Raw genomic sequence first — 20,033 nt, 5'->3', positions numbered from 1 at the left:
AAAATAGTGTAGACTGCATGGCTTAAACAACAGAAATTTATTTTCCTCATAGTTCTGGGGAACTATGAGCTGGAGTCTCCCTCTGTTGCCCACTGTTGCCCACTACACTCCAGCCTGGGCAACAGAAGGGTCTCAGTCACACAAAAAATTTTTTTTTAATTTTTAAAAAGAAGACAGGATCTCTGTGGCCCAGGCTGGAGTGCAGTGGGGGCGATCTTGGCTCACTGCAGCCTCCATCTCCTGGACTCACGTGGTCCTCCTCCCTCAGCCTCCCAGGTAGCTGGGACCACCGGTGCGCATCACTATCTCGGAACATTTTTTAATTTTTTTTTTTTTTTTTTTGAGATGGGGTCTTGCTGTGTTGCCCAGGCTGGTCTCCAACTCCGAGGTCAAACAATCAGCTCGCCTCGGCCTCCCAAAGCCCTGGGATTACAGGTGTGAGCCCTGGCGCTGGGTCCTGAGTCGCTTCTCCATCCGGATGGGGCGCCTAATCCCCTGGGAGAGGCCCCGTTGCCAAGGTGACAGGACCAAAGGGAGCCAGGCAGGGAGGGCCCGGGCTTTGCAGGGAGTCAGGCCGCAGTGTGAGGAGCGTCCGGTCTAGTGTCAGGGTCTGGGCTGGCTCACCGGGTCTTGACGCCAGGAGGCCGCAGAGCCGGGCCAGCAGCAACCAGAGGCGGAACATGGTGCGGCTTCGGGGCTGCCAGCCGGAAGCCGTTGGGACGCCGGGAGTTGCCGGGTACGCGCGGACGCCGGGGGCCGCTCCCCGCGCGTTCATGGGGCAGCGTTCTCCGGAGGCCCCGGAGCCCGGGGTGCTCTCGGTGTTCAGCGTCCGGAACACTAAGAGCCCGCGGCGGGTGCCCCGAGACTAAAACATCCAGCTCCCTTCGCGGCGCACCCCGCTGCGTGGTTGCTGGAGCCACGGACCACCCAGCGCCCTCTGTCGCGATCGTGCTCGTAGTCCTCCACTAACTTTTCGCTTTGTGTTGATGGACCTTAAGAACTGACACACTTATTCACAGTCAGCGTGTGCTCTTCTGCACCAGACACTTCCCAGTTGTTTTTTGTTGTTGTTGTTTTAGAGACGGGGTTGCTCACTATTCTGCCCAACCAGGCTGGTCTCGAACTCCTCGGTTCAAGCGATCCTCCCTCCTCAATTTCCTGAGTAGCTGGGATTACAGGCACTTCCTAGGTCCCTTCAAAAGCCAATGTGTAATACTTTCTGAATTAAAATCTATATACACACCCAAATATATACTCATATTTACCAAACCTGTTTCTAATATTTTTTCAAAACTAGCCAGATGTGTGAATATTCCAAAGAAGGGAAGAGTGAACCGCTTTTCAATATGAAACGCCAGCTCTTCATATTTTTGAAGAGCGCCAGCTGCATTTTTTCCCCACTGACGCTGCCCAAATGGACTTCATAACCAGGCTTTTTCCGCCAGTCTGGTTCTCCGCAGGCCATTGGCTAAAACTCATGTGATGTCATTCTATTGTTCAGAAACTTCTCAGTGCAATAAATACTCATTTCATGTAGTGAAAGAGATAGAGAAGATTCTTGCCCACAATTACAGTACTTACATTTCAGTAGAAAATTATAGCCAAATGCCTCAGCATAGCAATTTTTCTGAACTCAGACCGGAACCTGCCACTTAATTTCTCCTATCCCCGGTGCTTTGGCAGCTCTGACTTTGGGTCTTTCCTAAACAATGCTTTATTCCCTGGAACTGCAATGTCTCCTCCTTCCCAGCCTCACACCAGGTCTCCATCTGTATGCATTAGCTTTTCATTCTTTTCAAATCCCAAAGAATGGATTAATTTCTCATACTATGTAATAGGCCAACACATAAACTAAAAGGCCTCATGGGAACAGAAAAATCTCACTTGGGGAATTAACACATTTAAAATGAAGATGTGATTTTTATGGATGCAAGCAATTTCAACAGGGAAATCGACAGCTGAAATTAATAGCATGAACCAAAACAAGGCAACAGGCAGATGCGGTGGCTCACACCTGTAATCCCAGCACTTAGGAAGGATGAGGTGGGTGCATCACCAGAGGTCAGGAGTTCAAAACCAGCCTGGTCAACATGGTGAAATCCCGTCTCTACTAACAAATATAAAAATTAGCCAGGCGTGGTGGTGGGCGCCTGAAATCCCAGCTACTTGGGGAGGCTGAGGAAGGAGAATCGCTTGAGCCCGGGAAATAGAGGTTGCAGTGAGCAGAGATTGTGCCACTGCACTCCAGCCTGGGTGACAAGAGCAAAACTCCATCTCGGCTGGGTGGAGGAGTAGCAGAACAAGGCAACAAAAAAATACACTGAGTTTTTATCTCAATAGGAACAGCCAATGCTAAGCTAACATTGCTTTTAGGCAGCTGCTGAGCCACAGCTAGTTTCACCTTGCTTTGAAACAAACAGAAGAGCAATTACAGTAAATGCTTCAACTCATCAATTAGCGGTAAGTATTCTGAATGAATTTCTGGTTCTTATTGTGTTCTTTCTTACTCCCCAACCTTTTGGTTTGTATCTTTAATAGGATTGATTTTGTATTGTTCTTGTGTGTATGGCTCTCTTCATAACAGAGGATGTGCTTCTAAAAGTCAGGAAACATATCCTATCCAGAACTTAGATATCACAGTACCTAATACAGTGTCTGAAAAATGGTAGGTTTTAGCAAACATTTATGAAATTTAATGAAATCTGATTTGGGTTTAGAAAACCCAAATTGTACTTAACTCTATGGTTGCAGACACAGGAGAAAAGGAGAATGCAATACCCTGAACAAGGTCAGTTTGACAGAGTCAAACGGAGATGTCAAATTTGCATAATTTATCCTTATTTATTTTTTTTTAAGATAGAAAGGACATCCTTTACTATTTTCAAATTTTGAAGTGGCATCCATGACCAAGAAAGTAAAAAACATATATTAAAAAGTATATAAAAGTAAAAGAAGTTCAGATCCAATGGTCCTTTTAAAAACTTTCTTAACTAGTCAAAGATCTAAAGAACTATTTAATTCCAAGTGTTAAGTTACATAGTTAATACATTACCAACTGTAAAATTTCAGTGATATGCATTACGACTGCAAAAATTGAGGCTACATGAGTGAACGGCATAAACGTTTGAGTCTTATATGAATTCATTCAGAGATTTAAAATGAAATGATGGACCTTCATTTGAGATAGCCCACAATATTTAATATGTATACTTGATTGTTAAAATAACATGCTGTCTTCAGAAAACTGAAATTTTTGCCTCCTTCAAAACTAATCTGTTCTCCAAAAGCCACTGTGCACACTTTGGCAAAAGTCTGACAATTAGTGAGATAATATCTATAAAAGTTTGACTAGATTTTTATTTAAAATTATAACTTTTTAATTAATAAGATTATAAATAGTTGAGTAGGAAGCTAGTAGGAGACACAAAAGAGAGAATTTCAAGTATTTTATTTATTGTAAATGTTGTATTTGTATATGTATATATACACAAACCAAAAACACTTTTAAAAAACTAATGAAATTCCGTTAATAAACCTATTAAACTTTATTATGAAAGGTTATGAAAAAAATTTTAGTGCTTAAAATTTTACTATCCATACCATTTCTGCCACAGTAAAAATTCATTTTTAACACAGCTAAGATGATAACTCATAGATACCACAGTAACATTTTTGTACATATTTAAGAAAACCATTTCTTCCTTCTTTCTCCAGCCTAATTTCTATGAAAATATTAGTGCCTAATATTCTACATGACCCAGCACACCTTAGTAAATGTAAACATTCTAAATGATTTAATAGCAAGCTTGAAAGTTCAGATTTTAAAGTGCTCATGAAATTCTCAAGTGGTTTTGTAACAGTTCAATTGATTGAAGATTTTATAATTGTTCCTGCTTTATTATAGCCATGAATCAACAACATAATTGATTAGATCTATTAAATACTTCGTACCTTAAAGCTTATAATTTATTTAAAATAGTGCTATTGTGAAAGAATGTCATGCTTTAACATGATTCATAATAGAAATTCTAATATTAAATTAGTTTCTCTAAGAGTTATTATCTATAGTTGAAAGGTCATAAAAATGGAAGCGAGTAACTGTGCGTGAATACACACACCCTCTTTTAGTATACTTTATACTTTCAAAATATGACATCTTAATTGTGGTTCTTGTGCATTCTTTTGAAGACAACATTTGCTTATTCATGTAGTGAATGACAAGATTCTAGATTATGATGATTATTAATTCGTGCATGATGAAAAATATTAGATATTATTGGCAGCTGATTAGTCAGTTTTCACAGGTATTAGATTATCACATGTTCAATCAGGAACTACATTAATGATAACTAAGGTAAAAAATTCAGAATAACATTTAAACACATAATGACAAAAATCTTACACCAATAGTTAATTTGAGAATCACTGCAATAACATGTTCAAAATAACGTAATCCATGATTAGTGCATTAACCTCACTGATGACTGAATAAGACTTATTCAATGATGGAAACGGAAATGTTATTGTAAATTCCCTGGCTTTAATGAATTTCCTTGTATTTCTCAACTCTCACAATCAGTTTCTGTTTTTCTGTGTTAGTAAAGTCTGTTTTGTGGTATTTTGTTTTCATTCATAGTTTCAACAGGAAGAAAGGCTTTTCAAGAAAACATCAAGGAAAAAAAGTATTAGCTCAGTTCCCTGAAGACATTTGCAAAAAGAAGGTTAAAAAAATCAAGTGAGGGAACTATATAAAGGAGGTGCAGGAGCAGGACGGGCAGGAATTAAGTTTCCCTGAGATGATACTTTCGGTTGTGGTGGAGGCGGCCTGTGAGGGAAAAGAGAGAGTTAACAGCGTGTTTAGACTGGGTGAAATAATGCCATATTCATTACAAGCTCAGCATAACACCATCCTCAACATCTCTGACAATAGGAAAGGGTACTTTACATTCTGAGATCAGTATTAAGGCGATATTCAATGGCTAAAGGGCTCCAATTAGAGTCTAAAATGGAATAACTACTTTAAATAATATTACTCCATAATCAACAATGTTGTATGAAGTTTCTAGTTTACATGTTTTTTCAAAAAAAAAAAAGCACATGAAATGGTAAAGATAAACTGTAAAAGACACCAAGTGATCAAGCACTTGCCTGTGCTGTTAGAATCTGAGGGCAGCAAATTACTGCTAGGTTTAAACCTAGCTGTTTATGGCTCCCTCAACATGAGATCCACTCTGAGAATTAAAAGTATTATGACTTCTATACCAGGTGTCCATCTCAAACCTCATACTTCCACCTGTGGACAGCCTCTCCTAACCTCATCATCCAATTCTAGTACACCTCTACTCCAATAACACATTAGAACACTACCTGGTGAATGTCTCCCTCATAATTTATATACTCTTCCCCTGATCCTCAGTTGGATTTCAATGTATTCTTATTGTATAATAAAGATTACATATGAAGATAGTCCTCAGAGTTGCAATGCAATTGTAAGTTGAAAGACTTTTGGGGGATGGGAGGGTCATATGCATTTTATGTGATACAAAATGAAGTAATAAATTATCTTCCTTCCTGATGATTTTAAGCCCATCCATTGAGTCATTTCAGTTCTTGTGTTTTTCAGTTCTAGAATTTGCATTGATTCTTTAAGTTTTTAGTTCTGTGGTGAAATTCTCAATACTGACTTTTAATTCCATGACATCATAGTTACTTTAAAGTCCATGTCTATTTACTGGATACCCTCTCAGTTTCTATGGCCTATTGTTTTTTGGTTTTAGTCATATTTTCTTTTACACTTGGCTTTTTTTGATCATGAGCAAAACATAAGAAATTGTAGAAATCAGTTGAAGGTCTAGTCCACTCTTACTTCTGGGTCCCAGCACAGAACCTGAGATGTTTGCTAGGGTGCCTCCTCTTTGGCAGGATTCCAAATTTTGTCCAATCTGCCCTGTGAGTTTGCAGAATGCTCTCCTCAGCTTCCTAGCCTGTCTATTGTCAGAACAGGTAAACTCATTTAGGAAGGAAAAGTGGCCCCCAAAGCTGGGACTATTTCTAGATTTCCTTCCTCTCCTGACCTTACCCCCACAATTCCTCACTTCTTTAGTCTTCTATGCCTTCAAACATGTATTTTCTTATATTGTCCAGCTTTTTTAGCTGTTTTTGACAGGAAGGCTGTTCTAACCCATCTGGTTTCCAACTGCTGGTTATCTCAAAGGCCCCTGCTTCTAAATCTTATGCACATGAAAGCTGTGGCAGCAGAATCTATGCCTTGCTCAAGCTTCTTTAATATTTCATTTTGACCCTGTACCAATATGATAAAATTTATATAAAAGTTATTTTAACATTTTTCTGCAAATCATGTTCTTGTAAACTGTTGACAGTAAATACCTTTCACTAAATTACATTAAAATACAGGGGAAATTATTAGACATTAACCCCTAGGTTTTATTCTGGTCAAAAAAATCTAAGTAAATTTTCTTCTGACCTTGATGGGAACTGCTGAGGTTGCTTGGCTGCATAAGTTGGTACTGGAAATCTGTTTGCATATATAGGCTAAAAAGAAAAATATAGTAAGGTTATTACCACTATGTGCTCATAAATATGATTTCTACATAAAAGAAATCTCTATATTTAAAATCAATAAACAGACTACAGGTGAATATTCCTTAATGGAAATGCTTAGAGCCAGAAGAGATTCAAATTTCAGATTTTTTTCCAATTTTGGAATATTTGCACATACATTATCAGATTTTTGGGGATGGGACCCAAGTCTAAACAGAAAAGTCATTGATGTGTCATACAGGCCTCATACATATAACCTCAGGGTAATTTTATACAATATTTTAAATAATTTTGTGCATAAAACAATGTCTGTGTATGCTGAGTCATCAGAAAGCAAAGGTGTGACTCTCTCAGCCCCTCATGTGGACAATCTGTGGTTGTTTGGCATCACCATCATTCCTGACTCTGAATTTATATACTACTGGTAAGCAATCATGTTCTTAGATTTATTCACATATAAGTACTCAACAGTGCGTTTTGACTACAACTCGTCACATTAGGGCAGGTGTGGAATTTTCCACCTGTGGCATCATGTTGGTGCTCAGAAAGTTTTGGGTTTTGGAGCATTTTGGATTTTCAGATTAGGGGTGCTCAACCTGTATTTATTTATAATGCTGTGAATTATAGCATTATAATGCTATAAAATATTTTGCTTATTTGACGTATCTTTACCACTAAACGTGGAATACTTAATTCTTTTAAGGTATTTTTTTTTTAATTCAGTAATACCAAAGTGCTATGATCTTGGTTCAAACCAACTGTATTAGTTAAAAGGTAACATATTTCCTATGTCAATGTATTTTAAATAAAATCTTCCAAAATGTATTGCCAAACCTATACAGTATCTAACTAATACTATAAATACCACTCAGCTAGAATCCTTGATTTTGGAATTCATTATATTCTTCCTTGATGAAGTAGCTGAAGTTTACAACAAAATGAAACTGTATAACTTAGCCTCAATAAGAAAGTAAAAGTAATATTTTTCACATATCACATTATGTTAGAAGACGTTAGGAAAGATCAGATGGAATTACTAAATCAATAAGGAAGTGATCTTGACCAAGATGTTCTTTACTATCTACTGTTAAAAGTTCTATGTTCTTTACTATCTACTCCTAAAGTTCTATGACTGGCAGAGAATGCAGTGGTGGTGAAGACCTTGAACACCCTCTGGCTTCTACCACAGTGTGGGGAAAAGAACGAGGAGATCAGTTTGTTACCATGTCTATAAAGAAGGAAGTAGACATAAAAGACTCCATTTAGTTCTGTATTTGAGATGCTGTTAATCTGTGACCTTACCTTCAACTTTGTCCTTGCAAGAGACATGTGCGAAGGTGATTTAAGGTTAAAAGGATTTTGGGCGGTGCAGAATGTGCTTTGTTAAACAAGTGCCTAAAGGCTGCTTATGGTTAAAGGTCATCACCATTCTCTTAAATCTCAAGAAAGAGAAAAAGAAAAACATTTGTCTCCTGCCCCTCCCTGGGCAATGGAATATCTCCGGGTAAAACCCATTGTGTGCTTTGTTTACTGAGCAAGGAGAAAACCACCTTTAGGAATAAGGTGGGGCTTGCTGGAGCAATACTGCTAAAAAGTTTATGGAGATGTTCACATATGCATCTCAAGGCACAGCGTTTTCCTTTAAACTTATTCATGTTACAAGGATTTTTTGTTCATATGTCTTACTGTTGATTTCCTCCCTACAATGATCCTGTTGCCCAGCCACTCCCTTATCTTTTTGATGGCAAAGATAATTATCAATAAATACTAAGGGAACTCAGAGGCCGGTGCCAGCGTGGGTCCTCTGTAAGCTGAGCGCCGGTCCCCTGGGCCCCGCTTTTCTTTCTCTACACTTTGTCTCTGTGTCTTATTCCTTTTCTCAAGTCTTTCGTTTCCACCTAACGAGAAACACCCACAAGTGTGGAGGGGCAGGCCACCCCCTTCACACAGAACAGGTGGTCTATCATCTGTAATTTTTTTCACCACAGAATGATTTATATGTACTGTAAAAATTGGTGAAAAATGCAACAAAATGTCTCCATCCCTTTCCACAAGCCATAGGAGCACCACTCTAAAGGGATCCAGTCCACTTTTGGAATGACAATGTGGTGAGGTGATGGGTATGGGAATTAGCTTGACTGAATCTTACAAGGTATACATAGACCAAAACATCACATTGTGGCCAGGAATAGTGGCTCATGCCTGTAATCACAACACTTTGGAAGGCTGAAGCAGGTGGATCACATGAGGTCAGTAGTTCAAGACCAGCCTGGCCAACATGGCAAAACCCCGTCTCTACAAAGAAATCACCCGGGCACGATGGCGCACGCCTGTAATTCCAGCTACTCGGGAGGCTAAGGCAGAATTGCTTGAACCCGGGAGGCAGTGGTTGCAATGAGCCGAGACCATGCCACTGCACTCCAGCCTGTGCAACAGAGTGAGACTCCATCTCAAAAAAAACAAAAAACAAAAATCACACCATACCCCAAAATATACACAATTATTATTTGTCAATTAAATATAAATTAATGAAAAGCTAAAGATTATAAGCAAGCAAGGTGCTGGATATGTTAATTAGCTTGATTTAATCGTTTCCACATTGTTTACATAGAACATCATGCTGTACCCCATAAACGTACACAACTATGATTTGCCAATTAAAAATAAAATTTAAAAATTTTTAAATCTTTTTTGGCATTTATTTGACATATATTTTTAAATACATGCAAAGATCTATTTACAAGGAGGCTTGGTGCCACATTTTTTTATGGTATAAGACTGGAAACAACCTGTTTTTAAATTTCTGGTAAATTTATAAGAGGGAACAGTATGCAGTTATTAAAAAGAATGAAGTACATGTTCACTTCTTGCAAAGAGTAGACCAAATATCCAGAGAAAACTTCCCAGTACAGTACACCTAAAATGCTGCCTAAAATACTTAAAAGGTATTTTGAAACACTTGGCTGGGTTGGTGGGAAGTAAGAAACATCTTACAGGCCAAAAAAAACCAAGAAGGTATGAAAGAGTCCAAACAACAGAGTTGCCTTCATCCTGTGAACATCTTCCTATCCTTGGCAGGCAGCAGTATGCGTTTCAGTAACCCACAGACAAAGGAGGAAAAGCCAGGGCCTGAGCTGGATGGAATGGTGAATACAAGGCCCTATACAAAGCCTAGACATACGAAGGGTAATATCCACATGGGTTAACTAGAAAAACAAATACCTGCCTCAAGGAAGGCCCGTGGTGATACTGCCCCTGCTAATAGACAGGGAACTTAAAAAACAGTCTCCACTGAGAAATTCTTACCACACACTCATCCTCATAAGAGTTTGGGGACCAGAGTTTATAACATTTGTGTTGTCAAAAAAAAAAAAAATCAACAAAAATTTCAGTTTAAAGACATCAAAGACTGACCATGCCCCAAGCATCCGGCAAAGAAAAATACTCTCAGTAGAAACCCACTATAATTCAGGTCTCAAATATATTTATTTCCAATATAAAGTTCCAAAGAATGTGAGTTTACAATCAACATCACAAGTGCACTAAGAAATAAGGCCATCATGAGAGTCAGCAGAAATAACAAACCTGAGAAGCCACCAAGGGCATACATATTAAAATGATCAGATACACCACATAAAGTAGGTGTTTGAATATGCTTTAATAAATAAAAGCTTTAAAACAGATAATAAAACTATAACAAACAATCACAAATAACCAGGCAGATTCAAAACAGAACTAAGTAGAACTACAGGAATGAAATGTACTATAAAACTAGTGAAATTAGACATTCAATGAGTCGGTTAAGTAGAAGATTTGGCATAGTTTAGTAGAGACTTAGTGAATAGAAGGTAGATCCAATATAATCAGAATGGAATACACAAGAATATTGGAAATAGCAAAGAGAGGTTAAGAAACAGAGAGATAGTAAGAAGTCTAATATGCAAGAAATGCGTGAAAGAGTTAATCAGATAATGAGACAGAGGCAATAAAGAAATAATTGCTAAGAATTTGCTAGAATTGAAAAACGTAAATCAACTCAGGAACTCTATTTATTGGCAAAGGAGTTTTTTAAAGTCCACATCTACACCAACTAAAGATACAGAAGAAAAAGCCACATGGAAAAAATATCATCTACAGCAGAAATTAGAATAGCAGACAATGTTTAAATTGCAACAAAGGATGTTAACATATAGTCTCTTTAAAGTTCTTAGAAAAAAAAACAGCTGTCAGCCAAAAACATTCTGAAAAGACAAAAACTGAGAGAATTTACTACCAAAATACCTTCGCTAAGGGAACTTCTATAAGATACCCTGTTGAAGTAGATATACCAGAAAAATAAGCTGAGATTCAATAAGGTTGAAAGCAGACAATGAACACATGGGAAAATAGCTAAAGCTCATAGAGCATTTCACATGTGCCACATGCACTTCTCAGTGCTCCACACATACGAATCCCTCTGATTTTCACAAAAGTCATTTGTGATTAGTACTATTATTATTATTATTTTACAGATGAGGAAACAAGTACAGAGAGAGTTTGAGAATCTTGCCTAAAGTCACAGCTTATAAAGTGACAAAGGCAGTACTCAAATTGGGCAGTCTGGCTCACAGTCCATCCTCTTAACAATTAATTTAATTGGTGTATGGTCTCACAAACCTAAACAAACATTTCATAATTCAACAGTCATATCTATAGTGTAGAATTTTTAAAAAGATTTAAAATACTAGACAACAGGCCAGGCATGGTAGCTCACACTGTAATCCCAGCACTTTGGGAGGCCAAGGCAGGCAGATCACAAGGTCAGGAGTTCGAGACCAGCCTGGCCAATATGGTGAAACCCCATCTTTACTAAAAAATACAAAAATTAGCTGGGAGTGGTGGCGCACACCTGTAGTCCCAGCTACTCAGGAGGCTGAGGCAGGAGAATCACTTGTTGCAGGAGGCGGAGGTTGCAATGAGGCGAGATGGCGCCACCGCACTCTAGCCTGGGCAACCAAGAAAGACTTTGTCTCCCAAAAAAAAAAAAAAAAGTTTTGAGAGGCTTCCAGAATCTCTAGCCAGGCTGAGTAGTGTAAGTCTTCCTTGTATAAAACAAGGCTGCAAAATCTGGGAAAGGCAGCTCATTCTTCAAATGCCAAAATCCCAACAATAAATGACACATAATACAAAGAAACAGAAACACGGCACATTTAAAGGAACAAACTAAATCTCCAGAAACTGACCCTAAGGAAACAGGTATATATAAATTACCAAAGAATTCAAAAATTACCATCATAATGATGTTCAAAAAATTAAAAGAGAATGCAGAGAGACAACTAAAATAAATCAGGAAAATGATGTATGAACAAAATGAGAATATCAACAAAGAGATAGGAACTATAAAGAAGAACCAAACAACAATTCTGGAGCTGAAAACTGTAATGCTAAATTGAAAGATTCACTGGAAGGATTCAACAACAAACACGATGAGGTAGAAGAAAGTATCAGTGGACTCAAAGACAGTATACTCAAAATCAAAGTGGCAGAGGAGCAAAAAAGGTGAAGAGAAAGGAAAATAAATAGCAACACAAAACCATATGAAAATACTCAATAATAAAGGTAAGCGTATAGACAAGTAGAGAATTCTGTAGTACTGTAAGTGTGAAAATCACTTTTAAATCTTGTTAGAACGTTAAAAGCATAGCATAAAAAGTAATGAATCTGTGTTAATGATAAGCAATATAAAAAGAGGTAATTTTGTATCATCAATTACATAAAGTGGAAGAAGAAGAAATATAAAGGGTAGAGTTTTTGTGATTGAAGTTATCAGTTTAAAATAGATTGCTATACATTTATAAAATATTTTATGTAATTGCAAAGATATCACAATATATATACTATAGAATATGCACAAAGGAAAATGAGAATCAAAATATTACTACAAAAAAAATTTATTGTATATTTCAAAATAGCTAAAAGAGTAGAGTTGGAATGTTCCTAACATAGAAATTATAAATCCTTGAGGTGATGCCTATCCCAATTACCCTGATTTGATCATTACACACCGTATGCTTGTTTCAAAATATCACATGTATCATGTGATATGTGCAACTCTTATGTAGCCATAATTGATTTTTTTTTAATTAAAAAGAAATACAAAAGGCAGCAAGGGAAGAAGGAAGGGTCAAAAACAAAATAGCAATAGGAAGTCCTTACCTATCAGTAACTTCTTTAAATATGAGTAAGTATTCTGTGCAAATGGAAACCAAGAGAACAAGGATAGCAATACTTACATCAGACAGAATGATGTAACATCAAAAACAATAAAAACAGAGATGAAAAAGGGCATTAATGGTAAAGGGGTCGATTCATCACAAGACTATAACAACTGTGAATACATATGCAGCCAATTTAGAGTACCTAAATATATAAAGCAAATATTAATTAATCTGGAGGGAGAGCTAAATAGCAACCCAATACTAGTAGGAAACTTCAATACTTCACTTTCAACAACAGATGGATCATCCAGACAACAAACCAGTAAGAAAACATTTGACTCAAACTAGACTTTAAAAAAAACTAATCTAACAAACATATTCCATCCAACAGAAGCAGAATATACATTCTTCTCAAATGCACATAGAACATTCTCCAGGACAGATAATACAAGCTGCAAAACCAGCCTTAACAAATTTTAAAAGACTGACATCAAGTATCTTTTCCAACTTACAATATTAGGACTCAAAATCAGTAACTGAAGGAATTTTAGAAAATTCACAAATACAGGAAAATTAAAAAACACTCTCCTAAACAACCACTTGGTCAATAGCAGATAACAAGAAATATTTTAAAATACAGTTGATACTTAAGCAACACAGATTTGAACTGCACAGGTACATCTATATGCAGATTTTTTTCAGCCTGTTTTAAACACAGATAGAAAATACAGTATTCATGACCCACATATATAGACGGCCAACTTTTCCTATATGTGGGTTCTGCAGGGCCAAGAGCATGACTTGAGGATAGACAGACTGGGCTATATGTGGGGGTCCTGGAACCAATCCCCAATGTGTACCAAGAAACAACTGAATCTTGAGACAATAAAAATAGAAACACAACATAACAAAATGTATGCAACACAGAAAAAGCAGTTCTAAGAGGGAAGTTTATAGCAAGTCTATACCAATAAGTGCCTACATTTTTTTTAAAAATCTCAAATAAACAACCTAATGTTATACCTCAAGACCTAGAAAAAGAGCAACAATCTAAGCCTAAAGATAGTAGAAGAAAGGGAACAGCAAAGATCAGAGCAAAAATGAATGAAATATTGGAAAAATGGTGTTAACAGAATCAATATAACTAAGAGTTGGTTTTTTGAAAAGATAAATAAAATTAACACACCATTAAGTAGACTAAGAAAAAAGAAAGAAGAATCAAATAAAATCAGAAATGAAAGAGGAGACATTACAGCTGATACCACAGAAATACAAAGTTTTATAAGAGACTGCTATGAACAATCATACACCAACAAACTGAACCTGGAAAAAAATAAATTCCTAGAAACATACAACATATGCAAATTGAATCAAGATGAAATAAAAAATCTGAAAAGATCAATAATAAGTAAGGAGACTGAATTAGTAACTTTAAAAAGTCTCCCATCAAAGAAACTCAGGACCTGATAAATTCACAGCTGAATTCTACCAAACATTTAAAGAAGAACTAATGTGATCCTTCTCAAACTCTTCCCAACACTTGAAGAGGAAGGAATATTTCTACACTCATTTTACAAGGCCAGCATCACCCTGAAAACAAAGCCAGACAAGGACACCACAAGCAAAGAAAATTACAGGCCAATATCCTTTATGAACATAGATGCAAACATCTTCAACAAAATACTAGCAAACTGAATTCAGCAGCACATAGAAGGATATTTCCCAATAACCAAGTGAGATGTATTCTGGGGATGCAAGGATGGTTTAACATACTCAAATCAATAAATATGCTACACAACAAAAAACAGAAGTGAAGAACATAAACATAACAAAAACCAAGTGATCATTTTAAGAAATGAGGGAAAAGCATTTGACAAATTTCAACATTCTCTCATGATAAAAACTCTCAACAAATTTGTATACAAAGAATAAACTGGGCCAGGCATGGTGGCTCATGCCTGTAATCCCAGCACTATGGGAGACCGAGGCAGGTGGATCACCTGAGGTCAGGAGTTCAAGACCAGTCTGGCCAATATGGCAAAACCCTGTCTCTCTACTAAAAATATAAAAATTAGCTGGGCAGGGTGGCACATGCCTGTAATCCCAGCTACTCAGGAGGCTGAGGCAGGAAAATCACTTGAACCTGTGAGGAAGAGGTTGCAGTGAGCCAAGATCGTGCCACTGCACTGCAGCCTGGGTGACAGAGCGAGACTCTATCTCAAAAACAAAAAGAAAGAAAGAAAGAATGAACCTCAGCACAATAAAGGCCGTACATCACAAGCCCACAACTAACATCATACTGAACAATGAAAAACTGAAAGCTTTTCCTCTAAGATCAGGAATAAGACAAGGAAGTCCACTCCTACCACTTCTACTCAATATAGTACTAGAATTTCTAGCCAGAGCAGTTAGGCAAGAAAAAGAAATAAAAGACATCAAAATTGGAAAGGAAGAAGTAAAACTGTCCTTGTTTGCAGATGACATGGTCTTTTATATAGAAAACCCTAAAGAGTCAACCAAAAAACTGTTAAATCAATTCAGTAAAGTTGCATAATACAAAATCAACATATGAAAATCAGTAGCATTTCTATACACTACAACAAGCTATCTGAAAAAGAAATCCAGAAAAAAAATTCCATTTAGAATGACAGCAAAAATACATACATAAATAAAATAGGAATAAATTTAACCCCAAAAATAAGTATCTGTACAAGGAAACCTATAAAACACTGATGAAAGAAACTGAAGACACAGATAAATGAAAAGATATCCCATACTCACTGACTGGAAGAATTAATATTAAAATAACCACAGCAAACTACAGATTCAATACAATACCCATTAATATTCCAATGACAATTTTCATAACAATAGAAAAAATCCTAAAATTCATATGGAATCACAAAAGACCCAGAATCAATAAACCAATCTTGAGCAAAAAGAACAAAGCTGGAAGCAACACATTACCAAATTCTAAAATACACTGCAAAGCTATACTAATTAAAACAGCATACAACTGGCATAAAACAGACATAAAGACAAATATAACAGAATAGAGAACCCCAAATCCACAAATTTATGGTCAGCTAATCTTCAACAAAGGTGCCAAGAATACACAATGAAGAAGGGACAGTCACTTCAATTAATAGTGTTGGGACAACTTCATATCCACATGAAGAAAAATCAAAATGAACTGGTATTTCATACCATATACAAAAATCAACTCAAACTGGATTAAAGATTTAAACAGAAGACCTGAAACTATAAAACTACTAAAAGAAAACATAGGTAAATATTCTTAGGAGTATTGCACTATACATGTAAAAACTGTTAAGATGGTAAATATTAGTGTTTTTTTTTTACCACTGCTGTTAAATTCACAAAAAACATCTTGAAAACAATGGTTAAAATGGCAAAGTTTATATATATATATTGCCAAAATCAAATAAGAAATATATACATATATGCCAATGATGAAGAAAAGTATACAGATAATTTTGAACTAGCATGCATAGGGCCTATATGGCCATCCTGTATACATAACGATGTGGAAAAATCTCCAAGATACATGGTTAAGAGAAAGGGCATAACAATTTTTGTCTCCTTTTTATAAAGGAAAAGGGGATAGAATAGGGAGATTCTGTCTCTCTCTCTCTCTCTCTCTTTCTCTGTGTGTGTGTGTGTATTAAAAAATGAAGAAGGATTTCTAATCAACAGTGAAAATGAATGAATCACAGCTATATCTATTGAGAAAGATACATCACAACACGACATTAAGGGGAAAGCAGGTTGCAGATATATGTGCAAATTATCAAATAAAACATTCTTAAAAGTTTTAAAACAGATTTAAAAATTACATATTGCTTAGGGATATATGCAGATCAGTAAAAGTGTATCATGATCTAAACACTCCCTCATACACTTGCAGGAACAGTGACTATCAGTCCTATACCTGAGACAATTAGGCCAATCCAATAGCTCAGCACCAAGGTCTTTGGTAACATCCCATAGGGAGATGGAGACAGGTATTGAAAATAGGAAAAGAGCAGACATAGAAAAAAGTAGTGATAGCATAGGTCCCACGTCATTTCCCAATCCTGGTTGCTAGGCAAGGCATTCCTAATGTCCAGCTGTCTTTTTCTTTTTTTTTTTTTTTTTTGTATTTTTTTTTTAGTAGAAACGTGGTTTCACCATGTTAGCCAGGATGGTCTCGATCTCCTGACCTCGTGATCCGCCCGTCTCGGCCTCCCAAAGTGCTGGGATTACAGGCTTGAGCCACCACGCCCGGCCCAGCTGTCTTTTTCTGTGTCCTCTGAGTGAAGGACTCTGCTGGTTTTCCTTTAAAAAACTCAGGGGGCAGGGCACAGTGGCTCATACCTGTAATCCCAGCACTTTGGGAGGCCAAGGCGGGTGGATCATTTGAGGTCAGGAGTTCAAGACCAGCCTGGCCAATGTGGTGAGACCCCATCTCTATGAAAAATACAAAAATTAGCCAGGCGTGGTGGTACACACCTTAATCCCAGCTACTTGGGAGGCTGAGGCATGACAATCATTTGAACCTGGGAGGCAGAGGTTGCAATGAGATGCAATTGTGCCACCGTACCCCACCCTGGGCAACAGAGCAAGACTCTGTCTCAAAAACAAAAACAAAAAACTCAGGGACCACATACAATACTCTTGAATTCTTAAGAAGGTATCTACGTTTCTAGCTATATCTACATAACTACATAACTATATCTACATATCTTTTTTTTAATCTTTAAGCATTTGATCCTTTAATACAATAAAGAAAAATAATTTTTCATTTTATACTCACAACTTCTCTGGGAGGTGTCACTGGTGAAACATGTCGAGGAACACTCACTGGCTGTCTAGAAGGGTTTGCTTGATTTTTGCCATCTGATCTGAAAGAGATACAATTACTTTTGATCTAAATTAAGATTAAAACATTTCTACATGAAATATTACACACATTTTGCATTTTCCCAAATACAGAATAATGATGTTGGTAGTGGTGGGGATGATAATCATGATACAGTTAAAAATTTTAAGTCATTTTAACAGCTTTCACATATTTTTAATCCTTATGGTATTAGAAAGCATTACTAACCACATTTTATAATTAAACTGAAATTTTAAGAAATTGTGAAATGTGGTCAGTGAGGCCAATGTTCCCTAACTTTTCTCAAGTCTTCCTAAAATCAGAGAAGAGTAAAAGCATATTCTCAGGTGGCCAAGTAGTCATTTTAAAAATTAGGAAATCCAAGGGTAGTGAATGGATTGGCTGGAAAGGTAATAGGTAAGTTTTAGACATGCTGAGGTGACAGCAAATCAGTGCAGTGGAGATGTATGAAAGATAGCTGTAGTTATGGAACTCAAACTTCAAAAATGCAGATGGGGGAATTGGGCATAGACTGGTCAGTTGGAAGTATGATAGGAAGTATCTACTTACTCCTCTATCAGAAATTGGTGTTAAGCAAAATGAACTCTTGAGGGCCACTTTCAGCAGCCTAAAGGCTGACCAACATAATCCTTTCTCCTCCTCATAAGAGAGGCGGCTTGGTCACCACCACCTTTCAACCCATGCTAATCATGTCGAAAGGTCAGGGAAATAACTTACAACCCTATTTTAGAGGATTACCAATCTCTGGTGATATGACTATCAGCATTAATACTTTATAAATTATTTAATATAAGCAAAGCGTGGAGGCTCACTCCGGTAATCCCTGCACTTTGGGAGGCTGAGGCAGATGGATGGCTTCAAAAAGTTCAAGACCAGTCTGCGCAACATGGTGAAACCCCACCTCTACAAAAAAATACAAAAATTAACTGGGTGTGGTGGCATACCTGTAATCCCAACTACTTGGAAGGTTGAGGCAGGGAGAATCACCTGAGCCCAGGGAAGTCAAGATTCTGTCTCAGAAAATATGTGTATATATTTAATATAGGAATTAAAAGAAAAAAATCTAAGTACTCATATGTTTGTGATCTCTTCTTTCTGAAGTAGCTTCTCCACAGTTGATCTCTCTTGATGAAGATAAAAATAGCACAGACAATAAGGGGAACAATTAGGAAGAAGAACACCAGAAGTCCATCCCTCAACGCAGTATTCATTTCTAGAGAGAAGAATTTTACATCAACAGTCACCAAACTCATACTACCCAGAAAATACTAGATGATTATAAATACTTTACATTAATTTTCACATTACTCAAAAATCAAACTGACATTAATTGAATACATTGAGAAGTGTTCCTCACAGTTCATTCCTGCCCACTTTATTTCTGCCTTCACAAAAATAATCACTTTTATTAGTTTCTTCTGTAATCTTACAGTATTTCTTTGAGCAAACAAGAACAAAATATGTTTCCACTGTCAACACTTTCTTACACAAAAGGTAGCATACTATATATATACCATTTGGTGCATCAGTTTTTTTCCACTTATCTGAATATAGTGGTCCTCCTCGTTTTCCATACAGCTATACGAAACTCCATTGTGAAGATGTTCTAGAGTTTATTTAACTTGCACCCTACTGATAAACACTTGTATTTTTCCAATCTTTTGCTACTACCAAAAAAACTGCTATAATGAATAACCTTGTACATATGTCATATCATATGAGTGTAGGTATAATAACTACAGAATAATTTCCCTAAAGCAGAAATGCTGTATCAATAAACAAGTGCATTCAGCATTTCTTTTAGGTATTGTCAATTTGTCTTTCAATAGTAATGGTTACAATTTATTGCTTGTAATATCAAGCAATATATAAGAATTCCCCATAGCCTCACCCACAGAGCCAAACTTCCGGATTTTTGCCAACCTGGCAGGTGAAAAAATTTCTCTTATAGAATTTTAATTTACTTTTTTTAATACTATGAGTTGATAATTTTTTTTCTTTTCTTTTCTTTTCCCAAGATGGAGTCTCACCCTGTTGCCCAGGCTGGTGCAATGGCACGATCTCAGCTCACTGCAACCTCTGCCTCCTGGGTTCAAGCGATTCTCCTGCCTCAGCCTCCCGAGTAGCTGGGATTACAGGCATGTGCCACCACGCTCAGCTAATTTTTTTGTATTTTTAGTAGAGACAGGTTTCACTATGTTGGCCAGGCTGGTCTCCAACTCCTGACCTCATGATCTGTCCGCCTCGGCCTCCTGAAGTGCTGTGATTACAGGCGTGAGCCACCGCACCCAGCCTCATTTTTTCTTAAGGAAACATTGTTTATTTTTTTCTGCTCAGTCCTTTGACTATTTTTCTACTGGACTCTTGCTTTT

The 20,033-nt window shown here is 37.0% G+C and overlaps 2 protein-coding genes across 14 annotated transcripts in view; both read right to left on the bottom strand.

Moving 5' to 3' along the window:
* Positions 1-1,782, bottom strand: part of ADAM32 (ADAM metallopeptidase domain 32) — a 174,478-nt gene extending 172,696 nt beyond the window's left edge. For 4 of the 13 annotated variants that reach the window (XR_004441834.1, XM_033231794.1, XM_033231786.1 and 1 more), the window contains exon 1: positions 625-1,780. Coding sequence is in view for 12 of the 13 variants with exons in the window: in XM_033231794.1 (XP_033087685.1) it covers positions 625-775 (151 nt within the window). In the remaining variant the exon portion in view is untranslated. Of the gene's footprint in view, positions 1-624 lie in introns of all 13 variants that reach the window. The other 9 variants (XM_033231726.1, XM_033231743.1, XM_033231805.1 and 6 more) reach the window with 8 other exon arrangements.
* A 1,649-nt stretch (positions 1,783-3,431) lies between these two features.
* Positions 3,432-20,033, bottom strand: part of ADAM9 (ADAM metallopeptidase domain 9) — a 115,749-nt gene continuing 99,147 nt past the window's right edge. Inside the window, exons 19-22 of the mRNA XM_033231685.1 lie at positions 18,733-18,874; positions 17,575-17,662; positions 6,485-6,552; positions 3,432-4,825 (exon numbers count right to left, since the gene is read on the bottom strand). Coding sequence (XP_033087576.1) covers positions 4,732-4,825; positions 6,485-6,552; positions 17,575-17,662; positions 18,733-18,874 — 392 coding nt within the window. The 3' untranslated portion in view covers positions 3,432-4,731. The remainder of the gene's footprint in view (positions 4,826-6,484; positions 6,553-17,574; positions 17,663-18,732; positions 18,875-20,033) is intronic.

Source organism: Trachypithecus francoisi, unplaced genomic scaffold (genome assembly GCF_009764315.1).
Source record: "Trachypithecus francoisi isolate TF-2019V2 unplaced genomic scaffold, Tfra_2.0 Contig01440, whole genome shotgun sequence".
Taxonomy (NCBI): domain Eukaryota; kingdom Metazoa; phylum Chordata; class Mammalia; order Primates; family Cercopithecidae; genus Trachypithecus; species Trachypithecus francoisi.
The sequence above is the reverse complement of the archived record's forward strand: the minus strand, read 5'-3'. Positions and strand labels throughout refer to the sequence as shown.